The 14,250-nt window shown below is 46.1% G+C and overlaps 1 protein-coding gene across 2 annotated transcripts in view; it reads right to left on the reverse strand.

Moving 5' to 3' along the window:
* The window catches only part of kcnh3 (potassium voltage-gated channel, subfamily H (eag-related), member 3), a 77,868-nt gene that overhangs the window by 34,076 nt on the left and 29,542 nt on the right, over window positions 1-14,250 (reverse strand). The window contains exon 1 of one of the 2 annotated variants that reach the window (XM_078939033.1): window positions 11,636-11,851. The exons of the other annotated variant lie outside the window; for it this stretch is intronic. Within the exon in view, the coding sequence (XP_078795159.1) occupies window positions 11,636-11,714 (79 nt within the window). The 5' untranslated portion in view covers window positions 11,715-11,851. Of the gene's footprint in view, window positions 1-11,635; window positions 11,852-14,250 lie in introns of those variants that run through there. 2 annotated transcript variants of the gene reach the window in all.

A 14,250-nucleotide genomic window follows, 5' to 3' on the forward strand; every position in this document is an offset into this window, starting at 1 on the left:
CACAAAGAAATAGCTTCAAGTCTACTTTCTCAACATTGGGGTTGTTTTATTTTAACTCAAGTTTGGGTTATTATTCAAATTCAAATTAAGCATTGTGTGTAAACATCAGAGGTATCATTTACCTTAGTGATCATTAAAAGCAAATAAAATGTCTCAGTTATTACATTGGTGTAAAGGTGAGGGTATTGACCCTATACATGCCATTTTAGTCAAAGATGTCCCAGAGGACACCGATGTTGGTGTTATTGAAGAAACCTTGCAGAGCATTAAAGCTCTTGGACGTGTGAAAGTCAGAGGCAGGATGTTTGATCCTAAGAGCCAACGTTTAACGGTTTTATGTGAGTGTAGAGAACCACTAAACACTAAAGCTATCCCCTTGGATGTGTTGGCCGATGGTAGTGAGTCCCCTTGGAGGATTTTCGGGCATTCTGAGGTTGAGAGTAACCGTACCGACCAGGTAGACAGTGATGAGTTACAGAGTCAACCACCCGACCTTAATCTCTCCTCCCCCCTTCAAGCATCCAGTCCGGAAGCTATCATTAGAGCGGTAGGGGATGTGTTGCAGCTGGCATCGAGGCCAGGCAGTGATGCGGGTACTTTTAGGAGGTTGCGCACATTCTCAGGGGTGGTTCCAACACCACTTGGAGAGGAACATTTGGAGAACTGGCTGGAACAGGCTAGGCTGATGATAGAAGAGTATGATCGGCCAGACAAAGAAAAGAAAATTAGAATAATGGAAAGTGTAAAGGGTCCGGCATTGGAGATCCTGCAAGCGGTCAGGTTCAATAACCCTGATGCTACGTCACAAGACTATCTTGATGTGGTGGAAAACACTTTCGGCACACCAGAAACTGGGGAAGAACTCTACTTTTCATTCAGGATGTTGGGACAGCAGTCTGGCGAAAAGCTTTCAGAATTTCTTCGAAGGATGGAGAGGGTTCTCAATAAAGTGGTCCAGAAAGGGGGCCTGCAACCAGCTGTCAAAGACAGGACACGTCTTGACCAGCTCATTAAAGGTGCCACTAGGGCCGACATGATGATTTTAACTCTAAGGTTAAGAGAGCGACGAAGCAATCCACCTACTTTTGTGCAGTTGTTAAATGAGATACGCATTGAGGAGGAGCATGAAGCTTCTCGGCGTAGACTGAACCCCACCAAATCAGTGCATGTCAGAAGTGCTGCGGTAACAGCAGATAAGGGAGTTGAAGACCTTAATGCCGAGGTTGAAAACCTTAAGAGGCAAGTGAATGAGCTCACTGTAAGGTCAGCCATGCCATGTTTCCCGTCCACTGATGTGTCAGAGATGACTATTGAGCCATCAGGAGGAGACAAAGGCCTCCAGGCCCTCAAGAAAGAAGTGGTTAGATTACGAAAGCAGGTTTCTGTGTTATCTGTCAAGCCTACAGTAGCTGAAGCAACCCCACCAAGCCAACAGACTTCCTTTGGGCCTTCGCGACCTAGATCCACATCACAGCGAGAGTCCAGAGATTTTTTTTGTTATCGTTGTGGGGAAGATGGGCATTTTTCCAGCAAGTGTTCTGCTCCAGAAAATTATCCCCTGGTAATACAAAAACTGATCAGTGCTCAACGTAAGGGCAAGGCAGACCAAAGGGGCCCCAAAACTACTGCTGAGGGGAGTACCACCAATGCACATGTTAAAAGAAATGCTGTGAGCGTGCATAGTAATAGTTTGCCAGAAGGACTAGTAGGTCCACAATCTACCACTAGGGTGAAGGTTAATGGCACTCCTTGCGTTGCCCTTCTAGATAGTGGTTCACAGGTAACTGTGGTGTTTGACAGTTGGTATGCTAAGCACCTGTCACATGTACCCCTACATCCAGTGTCTGGATTAGCCATTTGGGGGCTAAGCGAGTCGGAGAGTAGTTATCCGTTTAAGGGCTACATCCAAGTTGAGTTGGAGTGTTTTGAAAAGACAAAAGGGAGGGGCACGCCTATTCAGGTGCTGGCCCTAGTGTGCCCTGACCCACGATGCTCAGATACACTACCAATGTTGATAGGCACCAATGTAACCAGAGTATGGCCACCACCCGCAAACTGTGAAAATGAGAGCTCACATAATGTTAACACAACAAGCATTTGTGTGACAGGGCCAAAGTTGAAAGCCCAAGACACATTAAATCTGCTTCCAGCCGAGGTGAGTGACAACCCTGTGGCTGAAGTAAGGTGGGTGGGACCAGGTCCGCTGGTCATTCCAGCAGGTAAAGACCATCTAGCTGTCTGTAAGGTCACAGAGAGGTACGCGGTGGGAGACACCATTTTAATAACTGAACGGGCGTCTTCCCCAGCCCTCCCTCCAGGGGTGTTGGTGCAGCCAACTGTATTATTCTCTAAGAAGCTGGATAAAGACAAATTTCTTGTTTTATTACGCAACGAGTCCCTAAAAGACACTGCTATTCCAAAAGGCACCGTGCTGGCACGGCTGTGTGTAGCTGACACAGTGACTGAGGTCCTGGGTGAAAAAAACAGTACGTCCCGCCAGATTAACCCAGCCTTATTTAACTTTGGTGACTCACCGATCCCAAATGAATGGAAAGAAAGGCTAAGACAGAAGCTGTCTGAACGGTCAAATGTTTTTTCAACTGATGAGTGGGATGTGGGTTTAGCTACAGGTGTGGAACATTGTATAAGACTGAAAGATGAAACCCCATTCAGGGAACGGTCTCGTCGCATAGCGCCTGCTGATCTAGAGGACATGCGCCGCCACCTGCAAGGGCTTTTGGCGGCAGGTATAATAAAGGAATCCAGAAGTCCATATGCGTCACCGATTGTTTTGGCGCGGAAGAAAAGTGGGCAGCTGCGCATGTGTGTGGACTACCGAACGCTGAATCGTAGGACAATACCCGATCAGTACACGGTGCCACGGATTGATGACGCATTGGATTGTCTATCCGGAAGCAAGTGGTTTTCTGTGCTTGATTTGCGAAACGGTTATTACCAAATACCCATGGCAGAAAATGATAAAGAAAAGACTGCTTTCATATGTCCCCTTGGGTTTTATCAATTTGAAAGAATGCCCCAAGGGATCACTGGAGCTCCTTCAACATTCCAGCGACTAATGGAAAAAGCAGTAGAAGATATGCACATGCTGGAAGTCATTGTGTATCTGGATGATTTGATTGTATTTGGCAAAACCCTGGAGGAACATGAACAAAGGCTTCTCAAAGTTATTGACCGTCTGGAAGAGACTGGCCTTAAGCTGTCTCTAGACAAATGTCAATTTTGTCGTCCCCAAGTCACCTATGTGGGACATGTTGTCTCTGAAAAGGGCATTTCCACAGATCCAGCCAAGGTGGAAGCTGTGGCTAAATGGAAGCAGCCCACTGATCTCCCTTCATTGCAGTCCTTTTTAGGATTCTGTGGGTATTACCGTCGCTTCATTAAAGGCTACTCCATCGTTGTCCGGCCACTGACAGAGTTATGTAAAGGTTACCCACCAACCCAGAAAAAAAACAAATCTGGGAAAACACCGGTGAAGTTTTATCATAAGGTTAATGAACCTTTTGGGGAAAGGTGGGATGAATCTTGTACAGAGGCTTTTCAGCAGATTCTGCAGTGCTTAACAAATGCGCCGGTCTTGGCATTTGCTGATCCCTCCAAGCCGTATGTCCTGCACGTGGATGCCAGTTTTCATGGTTTGGGGGCTGTATTAAACCAGGAGCACCCTGAAGGGTTGAGACCAGTGGCTTTTGCTAGTCGGAAGCTCAGTTCGGCTGAACGGAATTACCCGGTGCACCAGCTCGAATTTCTGGCTTTGAAATGGGCGGTGGTGGATAAATTCCACGATTACTTGTACGGGGCACAGTTTGTGGTGAGGACTGACAACAATCCGCTCACCTATGTTCTTACCACAGCAAAACTAAATGCGACGGGTCACCGGTGGCTCGCCGCTCTTTCCACATACAATTTCACTCTTCAGTACCGACCAGGGTCCAGTAACATTGATGCTGACTCGCTGTCTCGCAATCCTGTTGTGGAGACTGATAATGAGTGGCAAACCATGTCACCCGACAATGTTAGAGCTCTCTGTAAACAGATTAAATGTGAGAGGACCATGGGAGAGGGTACCAGCTATGCAGAGTCATTAGGGGTTTCCCCTCAAGCCATCCCAGAATGCTATGCTTTTCCTACCAGGCTAGACCTGGGTTCTTTGGTTCAGCTAAGCAGAGCAGACCTGATGAAGGCTCAAGATGAAGACCCAATGATTGCGCCCGTGAAAAAGTCACTCTGTGATGGACAAGCTTTTCTCACAGAAAAATGCACTAACTCAGGAGCATTGTTGTTGCAACGGGAGGCTAGTAAGTTGGTGTTGGTTGATGGATTGCTGTACAGAAAAGTGGAGAAACCACTCGGCACAGAAGTACATCAGCTAGTCTTACCCAAAGAGCATGTTGCCAGAGTGCTTAAGTCCATACATGATGAGTCAGGCCATCTGGGGGTAGACAAAACAGTTGAGCTTATCCGAAATAGGTTTTACTGGCCGAAGATGGGAGCAGAGGTGGAACAATATGTAAAGACATGTGGGAGGTGTATCACACGCAAAGCTCTACCACAGAGAGCAGCACCGTTGAAACAGATTACTAGCAAGGGGCCATTGGATTTGGTGTGTATTGATTTTCTGTCCCTTGAGCCTGATTCGCAGGGATATGCTAATATCTTGGTGGTGACAGATAATTTCACGCGGTATGCGCAAGCATTCCCAGCCAAAGACCAGCGGGCATCCACGGTAGCTAAGATTCTCTGGGACCGGTACTTTGTCCATTATGGACTTCCTGCACGAATCCATTCCGACCAGGGACGGGATTTCGAAAGCAAGCTGATTAAAGATCTGCTTAAAATGCTGGGGATTCGTAAGTCCAGAACATCACCATACCATCCTCAAGGTGACCCTCAACCTGAGAGATTTAATCGTACACTGTTGTCAATGTTGGGTACCCTGGAGTTGAAGCATAGGCGACAGTGGAGTCGACATGTCAGTCAGTTGGTGCATGCCTACAATTGCACCCAAAATGAAACCACGGGGTACTCTCCATACCGTTTGATGTTTGGGAGGGAAGCTCGACTGCCAGTCGATATCTGTTTTGGGGTGCCTGAGGAAAGGGGGCAGGGTTTAACTTACACTCAGTATGTTACCAAACTGAGAACAGATCTGCAGCAGGCCTACAATCTAGCTACAGAAGCAGCAGACAAAAAACAGCAGAGAAACAAGCAAGCCCATGACAAGCATGTTAAAGAGCAGACCTTGGAGAAAGGAGACCGGGTGTTGCTTAGAAACTTTGGTCTCACAGGTAAACACAAACTAAAGGAGAAATGGAAGACAATGCCATACATTGTTATTGAGAGGTTACCACACTTGCCAGTCTACAGAGTGAAACCAGAGAGGGGACTGGGGGTGGAAAAAACGGTACACCGCAACCATTTGCTACCTATTGGTAGCCTAGTCCGGCTGCCTGTTGAGGATGAAACAGACTCTGTGCAAAGACCAGTCACAAGAGGTAGGCTGAAGTTGTCTCAGAAACCAGTACAGCCAGTCAATGATGATGCACTATCTTCCTCAGATTCTGAGGTTGAGGAGGTAACCACCACATTAACCCATCCAGTAACATTAGGAGAGTTCTTTAGACAACCGGAGTTGTTATCAAAAGACCGCACTCCTGCCAGCCAAGAGATGCCTACGACCTCATCCAAGGAGAATTTGGATGAAGCTGAGTTATTCCCAGCCACTCCGGACATTTCTGATGTTTGTCTAGGCCCTGACCTTGGGTTAGATGGGGAAGACCAGGGGAGTAGCGACCTTCCAGTGGGAAGAGAGGAGGTGGCTGTAGAACGCTCCAAGAGGCTCAAAAAACCAGTTGTTAGACTTAGTTACGATGTACTAGGTCAACCTTCCAACCAGCCTGTGACGATTTTAAGTTGTGGAGTGCTGGTTGGCAGTGGAACTTATGGAGACTCAAGAACTCATCCTTGTAACACCTCGTGGTGCCATCCGATGGCATTGTGTTCCTACTGTGTTAACATCTGTCAGCTTACACTCTAAACTGTGTTTAGGTTAGCTGGACCTAACTGTTTGATAGGGACATCAAACATTTTAGAAGGGGGTGAGTGTAGCCCCGAGAAGAAAAAAGAGGAGGATTAAACAAATTAATCCCATAAATGATCAATATTATTATTAATATTGATATTACAAAGTTACTAAAAGGAATATGTTTGAATAAGTCTAGAAGATGACACAGATTTAACCAGAAGGAAATGGGTTAAGTGTAAATAACAAGGTTATTGTTGTTTATTGAATGATGTTGATTATGGGTTTACTGTAAATAACAATGTTATTCTTGTTTATTGATTTGTTTTGGATTATGTAACCTCATCAGCGTCAGTTCACAGGACTATATCTTATTTTGAAGAAATGCGGAGTGTTCTGTGGAGTGTTCTTTGGTTTTGATTGGACTAAGCTGATTGGCTGAGGAGAGGATCGAAGAAAAAAGGAGAGAGAAAAAAAGGTCTGGACGTGGAAGCACACGGGGAGGTGGAGAAGAAGACGGGAAAAAAATAAACTTTCTGCAGGCCAAAGTCAGGAGGAAAACTTGAGAGTGGTTTCCCGTGACAGAAAAGGTGACGGAAAGTTTCCCGTTTTGGAGTTTCTCACTTGAGCGTGAACCGGAGTCCACGGAGCGGAGCTGCAGCGCTGAGGACGTTGGATTTTCCCCCGCGACGGACGACAGGTGCTGTGGAAGGGCGGAGCAACGGCTAAAGCTGCACGGAGAACGCAGGAAGGCTTTGCACGGAAGGCTAAGGAAGTCGGTGATTTTTTTTTCAGGCCTGCAACGAAGTTTTTTCCCCCGGGGGTAATAACTGACTGTGTGAATGAGTGAGTGAGTATGGGCCCAGTTTGTTATTTTTCATGACGTGGTGAAGTATTGCAATATCTGTGTTTGAAACAAACTTTTGAAACGAACTTTTAAAACCAGTTTATGAATGTTCAGTTAAGTTGTGAAATTTACATTTACTCAAGGTTCATATTTTTTTTTCCCGTTTAAGAGGAAGAGTATAAAAACCAGATATATTGACCAATATTTTTGTTTGTTTTGAGGGTCAACTCTTTATTTTATTAAACCTGAAACTGTGTTCAGTTTAAATGGTTGTCTGGTGTCATACTTTTTAGGAAGACGTACTTGTCTACTGTGAGTTCTGTGACGTTGTAACTCTTTAGATTTAAATAGGTAACCCGATTGGGAGCTACCATAGCTCAACGAACCCAATCCCCCCCATCACGACTCCGTAGGTTACCATTTTGTTAAAGTATTGCTGAGTGATGGGGCTACACGTGCAACAGATAAGGGTGATTAAGGACAGAGATGGAAAGGTGCTAACAACTCAGGAGAGTGTACGGAAAAGATGGAAGGAGTATTTTGAGGAGCTGATGAACGTGGAAAATGACAGGGAAAGAAGGGAGGAAGATGTGGTTGTTGTGAAGCAGGAAGTAGCAGAGATTGGAAAGGATGAGGTTAGGAAGGCTCTGAAAAGGATGAAGATCGGAAAGGCCGTTGGTCCTGATGACGTACCTGTGGAGGTATGGAAGTGCCTAGGAGAGTCAGCAGTGGAATTTCTAACGACTTTGTTCAATAGGATTTTAGAGAGTGAGAAGATGCCTGAGGAATGGAGGAGAAGCGTTCTGGTCCCGATCTTTAAGAACAAGGGTGACACGCAGAACTGCAGCAACTATAGAGGAATAAAGTTGATGAGCCACACAATGAAGCTGTGGGAAAGAGTAGTGGAAGCCAGGCTTAGGAAGAAGGTGGAGATTTGTGAGCAGCAGTATGGTTTCATGCCCCGTAAGAGCACCACTGACGCCATTTTTGCTTTGAGAATGTTGATGGAAAAGTACAGAGAAGGTCAGAGGGAGCTGCATTGTGTGTTCGTAGATTTAGAGAAGGGGTATGACAGGGTGCCGAGGGAGGAGCTGTGGTACTGTATGAGGTCGTCTGGAGTGGCAGAAAAGTATGTCAGAGTAGTTCAGGACATGTATGAGAGAAGTATGACGGTGGTGAGATGTGCTGTAGGTCAGACAGAGGAGTTCAAGGTGGAGGTGGGACTACACCAAGGATCAGCTTTGAGTCCTTTTTTGTTTGCTATGCTGATGGACAGGCTGACAGACGAGGTAAGACAGGACTCTCCCTGGACAATGATGTTTGCGGATGACATTGTAATTTGCAGTGAGAGTAGAGAGCAGGTGGAGGAACAGCTAGAGAGGTGGAGGTTTGCTCTGGAAAGAAGAGGCATGAAGGTCAGTCGTAGTAAGACAGAATACATGTGTCTGAACGAGAGGGATCAAGGTAGAAGCGTTAGGTTACAGGGGACTGAGGTGAAGAAGGTGCAGGAGTTTAAGTACTTGGGGTCAACAGTTCAGTGTGATGGGGATTGTGGAAAAGAGGTGAAGAGGCGAGTGCAGGCAGGTTGGAGCGGTTGGAGGAAAGTGTCAGGAGTGTTGTGTGACAGAAGAGTGTCAGCAAGACTCAAAGGAAAGGTGTACAAGACAGTGGTGAGACCAGCTCTGCTCTATGGGTTAGAGACGGTAGCAGTGAGACAGAGACAAGAGGCTGAGATGGAGGTAGCGGAGATGAAGATGTTGAGGTTCTCCTTAGGAGTGACCAGGTTAGACAGGATAAGGAATGAGTACATCAGAGGGACGGCTCATGTTGCCTGTGTTAGCGACAAAGTCAGAGAAGCCAGACTGAGATGGTTTGGACATGTTCAGAGGAGGGATAGTGGATATATTGGTAGAAGGATGTTGGAGATGGAGCTGCCTGGCAGGAGGGCAAGAGGACGGCCAAAGAGGAGATATATGGATGTCTTGACAGAGGACATGAAGTTGGCTAATGTTAGGGTAGAAGATGTTCATGATAGAGTGAGGTGGAAAAGGATGATTCGCTGTGGCGACCCCTGATGGGAAAAGCCGAAAGAGAAAGAAGATGGAACTAAACGGACCGGCAGCACTGGCCGCGCATGGTGGTCAACAACATGGAACACTATGAAAGGGTTTTGCTCACAGAAGTCTGGATAAAAGAGAAGCAGTGTTAAATAAGTAAAAGATCCATACATACCAACCTTCAGGCCATAATTTAGTATTTTATTTAATAAAGAGACAATTCAAACACAAAACAGCATCTCTAAATTAGAGAAACACTGTAAATACGCAGGACTGTAGCTAATTTTCATCCTTTGTCCCATGCTGACCATGGCCAGCCACCAAGAGACTGGAGATAAAATAACATAAATAAAATTAAAAAGGACATTATTGACATAGATAACATAATCATAGATTATCCAAAGGATATGGAACATTTAACATTCATATCTGTAGTTGGTTCAGTCATCACAAGGACACTGACATAAAACAATAACAATAATAAACAATCATATTATTAATGATTATGAAATTTGGATTCATGTAAACTCTGCTGCATTTCTGCCACAATCTGCAGTGAGTAGAGGAGTCTCCAACACCAAGACTGAGTTTATTCTGCAAACGATGGAGGCAGGTCCAGCATTTCCATCTGCAGATAGACGCTCAGACTCGGCCCATTCTGTAAATCACCAAAGAGGAGCTGAAAAACAAATCCAGCAGCATGCATTTGGATGAAGGGGTTGGCCTTTCAGCACCAGGAGGAAATGGAGCCGTTGGTGACCCAGGTTCATTCCAAATGGAACACGGCTGGTGCAGTGTGGTTGGGATGGAGACCTTACCAGCTGTGGATGACTGACCCCCTCCCGCGTCTGCCCAACCCCTCTGAACATTCTGCTTTTAGAGTTAGAATTTGCAAATATGGAAGTTTTGAGATGCTGCTCTGTTTTTGTGTCACTTATAGTTGCAGACTGTGAGGCGACGCCATCGTGCACGTGTGCTAAGGGGACATGTCCGGAGGCTGCAGTCGTGGAAACTGCAGCAGGCCTGAAATAAGCAAAAGTTTGGTTCACTTTTCTGACTTTTCATCGGTCATTCAGCCGGTGAGCCGTGTTTCCATTTTACGGCAGCAAACAGAAAAGACCAGAGAAAGTGTTGGCTGCAGGAAGAACCAAAACTCTCATCCAGATAGGAATGTTGGTTTCACAATCAGAATACTTTTTTAAAGTACGTTTTTAGCAGAGCTCCGATCAACCACGTAGCCCCCCCCCCCAGACAAACATTTCAACATACATCAAGCAAAGACAAAGCTATGTTACAAATACAAGGTCGCAGTGGAAATTATCCATCCAGTTTCTTAACCTGCTGTATCCCTGTTGGGGTCACGGGGTTGCAGGAGGGTAACTGAGTAATCCAGAGTTAATAATCCATAACCAACATTATTCTGACCTCAGCCTCATGATCCCTTTGCTTTAGCAGATCCTTCCAGGTAATCAAGTTTTGGAGCCACTGTTTTCCTGTGAGTTTGCAAACAGTTTGCATGAAACAAACTGGATTTTAGCTTCAAACAGGCTTTTACAAGAAGTTTCTAGGTACCATTGCTGTTGCTGCATATTTCTTCATGAAGCATGTAGCTCTGCTGTTTTTTTCCCTCCAAACCATCCTTAATACTTCAGCGTGGAAAAAGGGAATCATATTTTCATGGAGCAAAGATGAAAAAGCCAGCCCTCATTTCATCCCCAGCTTTTCTGTGGCTGTTTTTCTCCTCACTCTCTGCAGGATGCTGTTCTTATATGTCCTGAAGAATCAGCTGTCTGATGGAGATCAGAGCAACAAGTCCAGCATCTCTGCACACAGAGGAGGCTGATGCCGGGGAGCAGCATGAGGGGAAGGAAGACGAGTCTGTGAGAGTCAATGCGTGATGTGAGGGAGAGCAGTAATCATGTTCGATTATTAAAGGACCTTCAATCAAAGAACATCAGAAGCTTCGTCCACAACAACCGCGTGTAAATAATTGATCAAATGAATTTGAGTTCACTCTTGGATTGCTTTGTTGCAGCAGCAGAATTGTGGTGCAAACGCCTGCAGAGGTCTTTCACGAAACCAACATGCTGTCTGTCCTTCACCTGCTGAGACGTAAAGCGAGGAATCTGCAAGTCTGAAGCAAATAGTGGGGTTAGGGTGAAAAACAGGAGTATAACTCTCAAAAGCAGGAGAAAGCAAGCACAGATCAGAAAACTAATTGGAGCTCTGCTAAACTTATTAGACATTAATGCTGTTGTGCACATCTGTGCTGGCTGACACGCCTGTGGCACGTGGACGGCATCCTCCATCCCATCAGTCCATGCACAGTATGAAGAGCTGGAACAACACAATCAGACCAATCAGGACTGGATCTGGCAGATAACCTGTGAGCAGACAGAAACGGCTTCAAGGTGTTTGCAGACTCTCCAACACTGCTTTTCTTATCAATAATGGTCTATTTATCTGATCTCTGATCATTAAATCAAAGCCAAACACAAAAACTTCTTCAGTTCCTCCTCACTGAGAACTCAAACTGAACTGATCTGAAAAGTCTACATGTTCCACCCAGGGAGGGGGTCTACAACATCTGAGCAGGGTGGACCATATCTCCAGAGGAGGGTCCCCTTTTATTGGCATACCAAAGTTTTCCATCGTTACAGCGACTACAGTCTGGTCCTCAGGCTCACTGACCTCTGGACGGTCTGAAGCTCTGCTGGTCGCCTGCGTCCACCTTCCCTGTCGGGCGGTCCGTTTCTGCCGCTTCCCCCATTTTGTCCTTGTTAGCGCTGGCGGGTAGGTTCCATGGGTGTGCAGTAGGGCTGCACGATATGAGGAAAACTCGCGATATGCGATATTGGTGATTAATATTGCGATAACGATATAATTTGCGGTATATAAACAAATATCAAACCAACCAAAAACATAATTTCCATTTCAATGCAACAGTATAAAAATTATACTCCAAATGACCCTTGTCGACATAGGAGGCAAACGTCAAACATAAAAGGGCTCATCTGATTGATCAACAGCGTAAACGAGTCCTTCCAATTGGTTAAATGCATAAAGGGATTTATTTCATTTATTCATTATTTCAAGCTGCCATGAGTTTGTTTTAGCACATTTAACCCTTGTGTTATCTTATATGACCCCACCCTTCCATTGACGTGTTCTCCCTACCATGACAAAGGTGGATAAAGGTGGAAAGATTTCATGTAATCCATGGACACCAGTGAGGTTCACAAATCATTGAAGAAAAAAGGTTCAGAGCACTGTCTAGTGGGTCTAGATGACCCAACTCCCAATGTTAAAGTGCCTAGGATAGCACATGGGTCAAAGTAACCAATTATTGCGATTTTCCCCGTCTCTTGCGGTATGCATATTGCACAGCTTGATGTCGCGATAACGATAAATTTGCGGTATATTGTGCGGGCCTAGTGTGCAGTCCAGGCTGACCCTGGGTTGTCCCGGCCTGAGCCTGGGGGTGGGGGCAGGTGGGGGCTCATGAGGATGTATAGACTGTGACTCAACAGCAGGTGTCTATTTGTGGTCATGGTTCCATATCAGCCATTCTACCATGTGGCTCGAAGATGTTCATTAGATCTTTTTTTAAGGCGGGAAAGATAAAGATAAATGTTTGCAGCAGCTAGATCCACTTAGGTCAGACAAAAGAATGACTTTCTGCACAGAACAGAATAAAAAGGTTTTTGGATAAACAAACAGGAGTGTATCATCTGAGGAGTGTGATAGCTTAGCTTGGTGGGTGTATTTGACACTGTTGTCACATCCTCTGTCTGTCACATCCTCCTGCACAAGCCTGGAAGAGACGAGAGGATCTGCTTCCTCCTGAGCTCAGCCCATTCCAGCATCGTCCTCTCTCTTCTGAGGTCCATGAGGAAGACTCAGGCCTGGAGCGCCCTGGGGTGGAGCAGGTCCCTGGCCTGGCGGGGGCTCTGGCTCTACAGCTCTCTGCTCCTCCTCCTCCTCGGCTGGGGGGCTGCTGGGTCTTGGCCTCTGTCTCTGTGGTGGGGGTCTGGGTTATCCTGGGTTTTTTTTATCTGACGGTGGGGCTCTTGGGGGCCTGGGTCACCCAGGCTGCTGCGCTGTCTGCCCCCGGTTCTGGGGTGGGGGACTTTTCCATCATGAATGTTTGAATAGACTTCCACATAGTTGTGTGCAGATTATTTGTTGATGTGTGAACTAAGTCATGAAATTTACTTATGAGATCGACTGCCCCCCCCTCCATCTCCCCCACTCTAACCCCTTATCCCTATCTCTAACATCCCTCTCTCTCTTTCCCTCTTCTTTTCTTCCATCCAGTCCAACAAGGAATGCGTTCAAATATAATTATTATGAATAAAGCTTAGCCTCAATTACAAAAGGGGTTTATACAAATATACTACTATAATATACTCTGTTTGTCTGAAGATCCATGAACATCTATTGTAACAGTAGAATCTGTCCAACACAGAGCCTCAGGTGAAGGTCTGCTCACATTTTTAGGGACTTGGTAGGGGGACACCCCCATGAGGATCTGAGAATGTCATCTGCAGTGGAGATCAGACCAGAGCTGGGTCCTCTACCAGAGGCCTGGGAGCTTGAGGGTCCTGCAGTATCTTAGCTGTTCCTGTTCTTTTCTGGACTGAGAGGTCTGAGGTCTTTCCAGGTATCTGTTGTAGCCACTCCTCCAGCTTGGGGGTTACTGCCCCCAGTGCTCCAATTACCACAGGCACCACTGTCACCTTCACTTTCCAGGCTTTCTCCAGTTCTTCTCTGAGTCCCTGGTATTTCTCCAGTTTCTCATGTTCCTTCTTCCTGATGTTCCCATCGCTTGGCACTGCCACATCCACCACAACGGCTTTCCTCTGTTCTTTATCCACCACTACAATGTCTGGTTGGTTCTCCATCACCATCCTATCAGTCTGGATCTGGAAGTCCCACAGGATCTTTGCCCTCTCATTCTCTACCACCTTCAGAGGTGTTTCCCATTTTGACCTCAGAAACAAACCCTAAGCACCAGAGCCATAGAGGCTAAGACCTACCACACCAGACAAGACCCAAGGTGTAGATCTACCACACCAGACAAGACCCAAGGTGTAGATCTACCACACCAGACAAGACCCAAGGTGTAGATCTACCACACCAGACAAGACCCAAGGTGTAGATCTACCACACCAGACAAGACCCAAGGTGTAGATCTACCACACCAGACAAGACCCAAGGTGTACATCTACCACACCAGACAAGACCCAAGGTGTAGATCTACCACACCAGACAAGACCCAAGGTGTACATCTACCACACCAGACA

Source organism: Oryzias latipes, chromosome 21, assembly GCF_053564925.1.
Source record: "Oryzias latipes strain Hd-rR chromosome 21, Olatipes_Hd-rR_3.1".
In the NCBI taxonomy this organism is placed as follows: Eukaryota; Metazoa; Chordata; class Actinopteri; order Beloniformes; family Adrianichthyidae; genus Oryzias; species Oryzias latipes.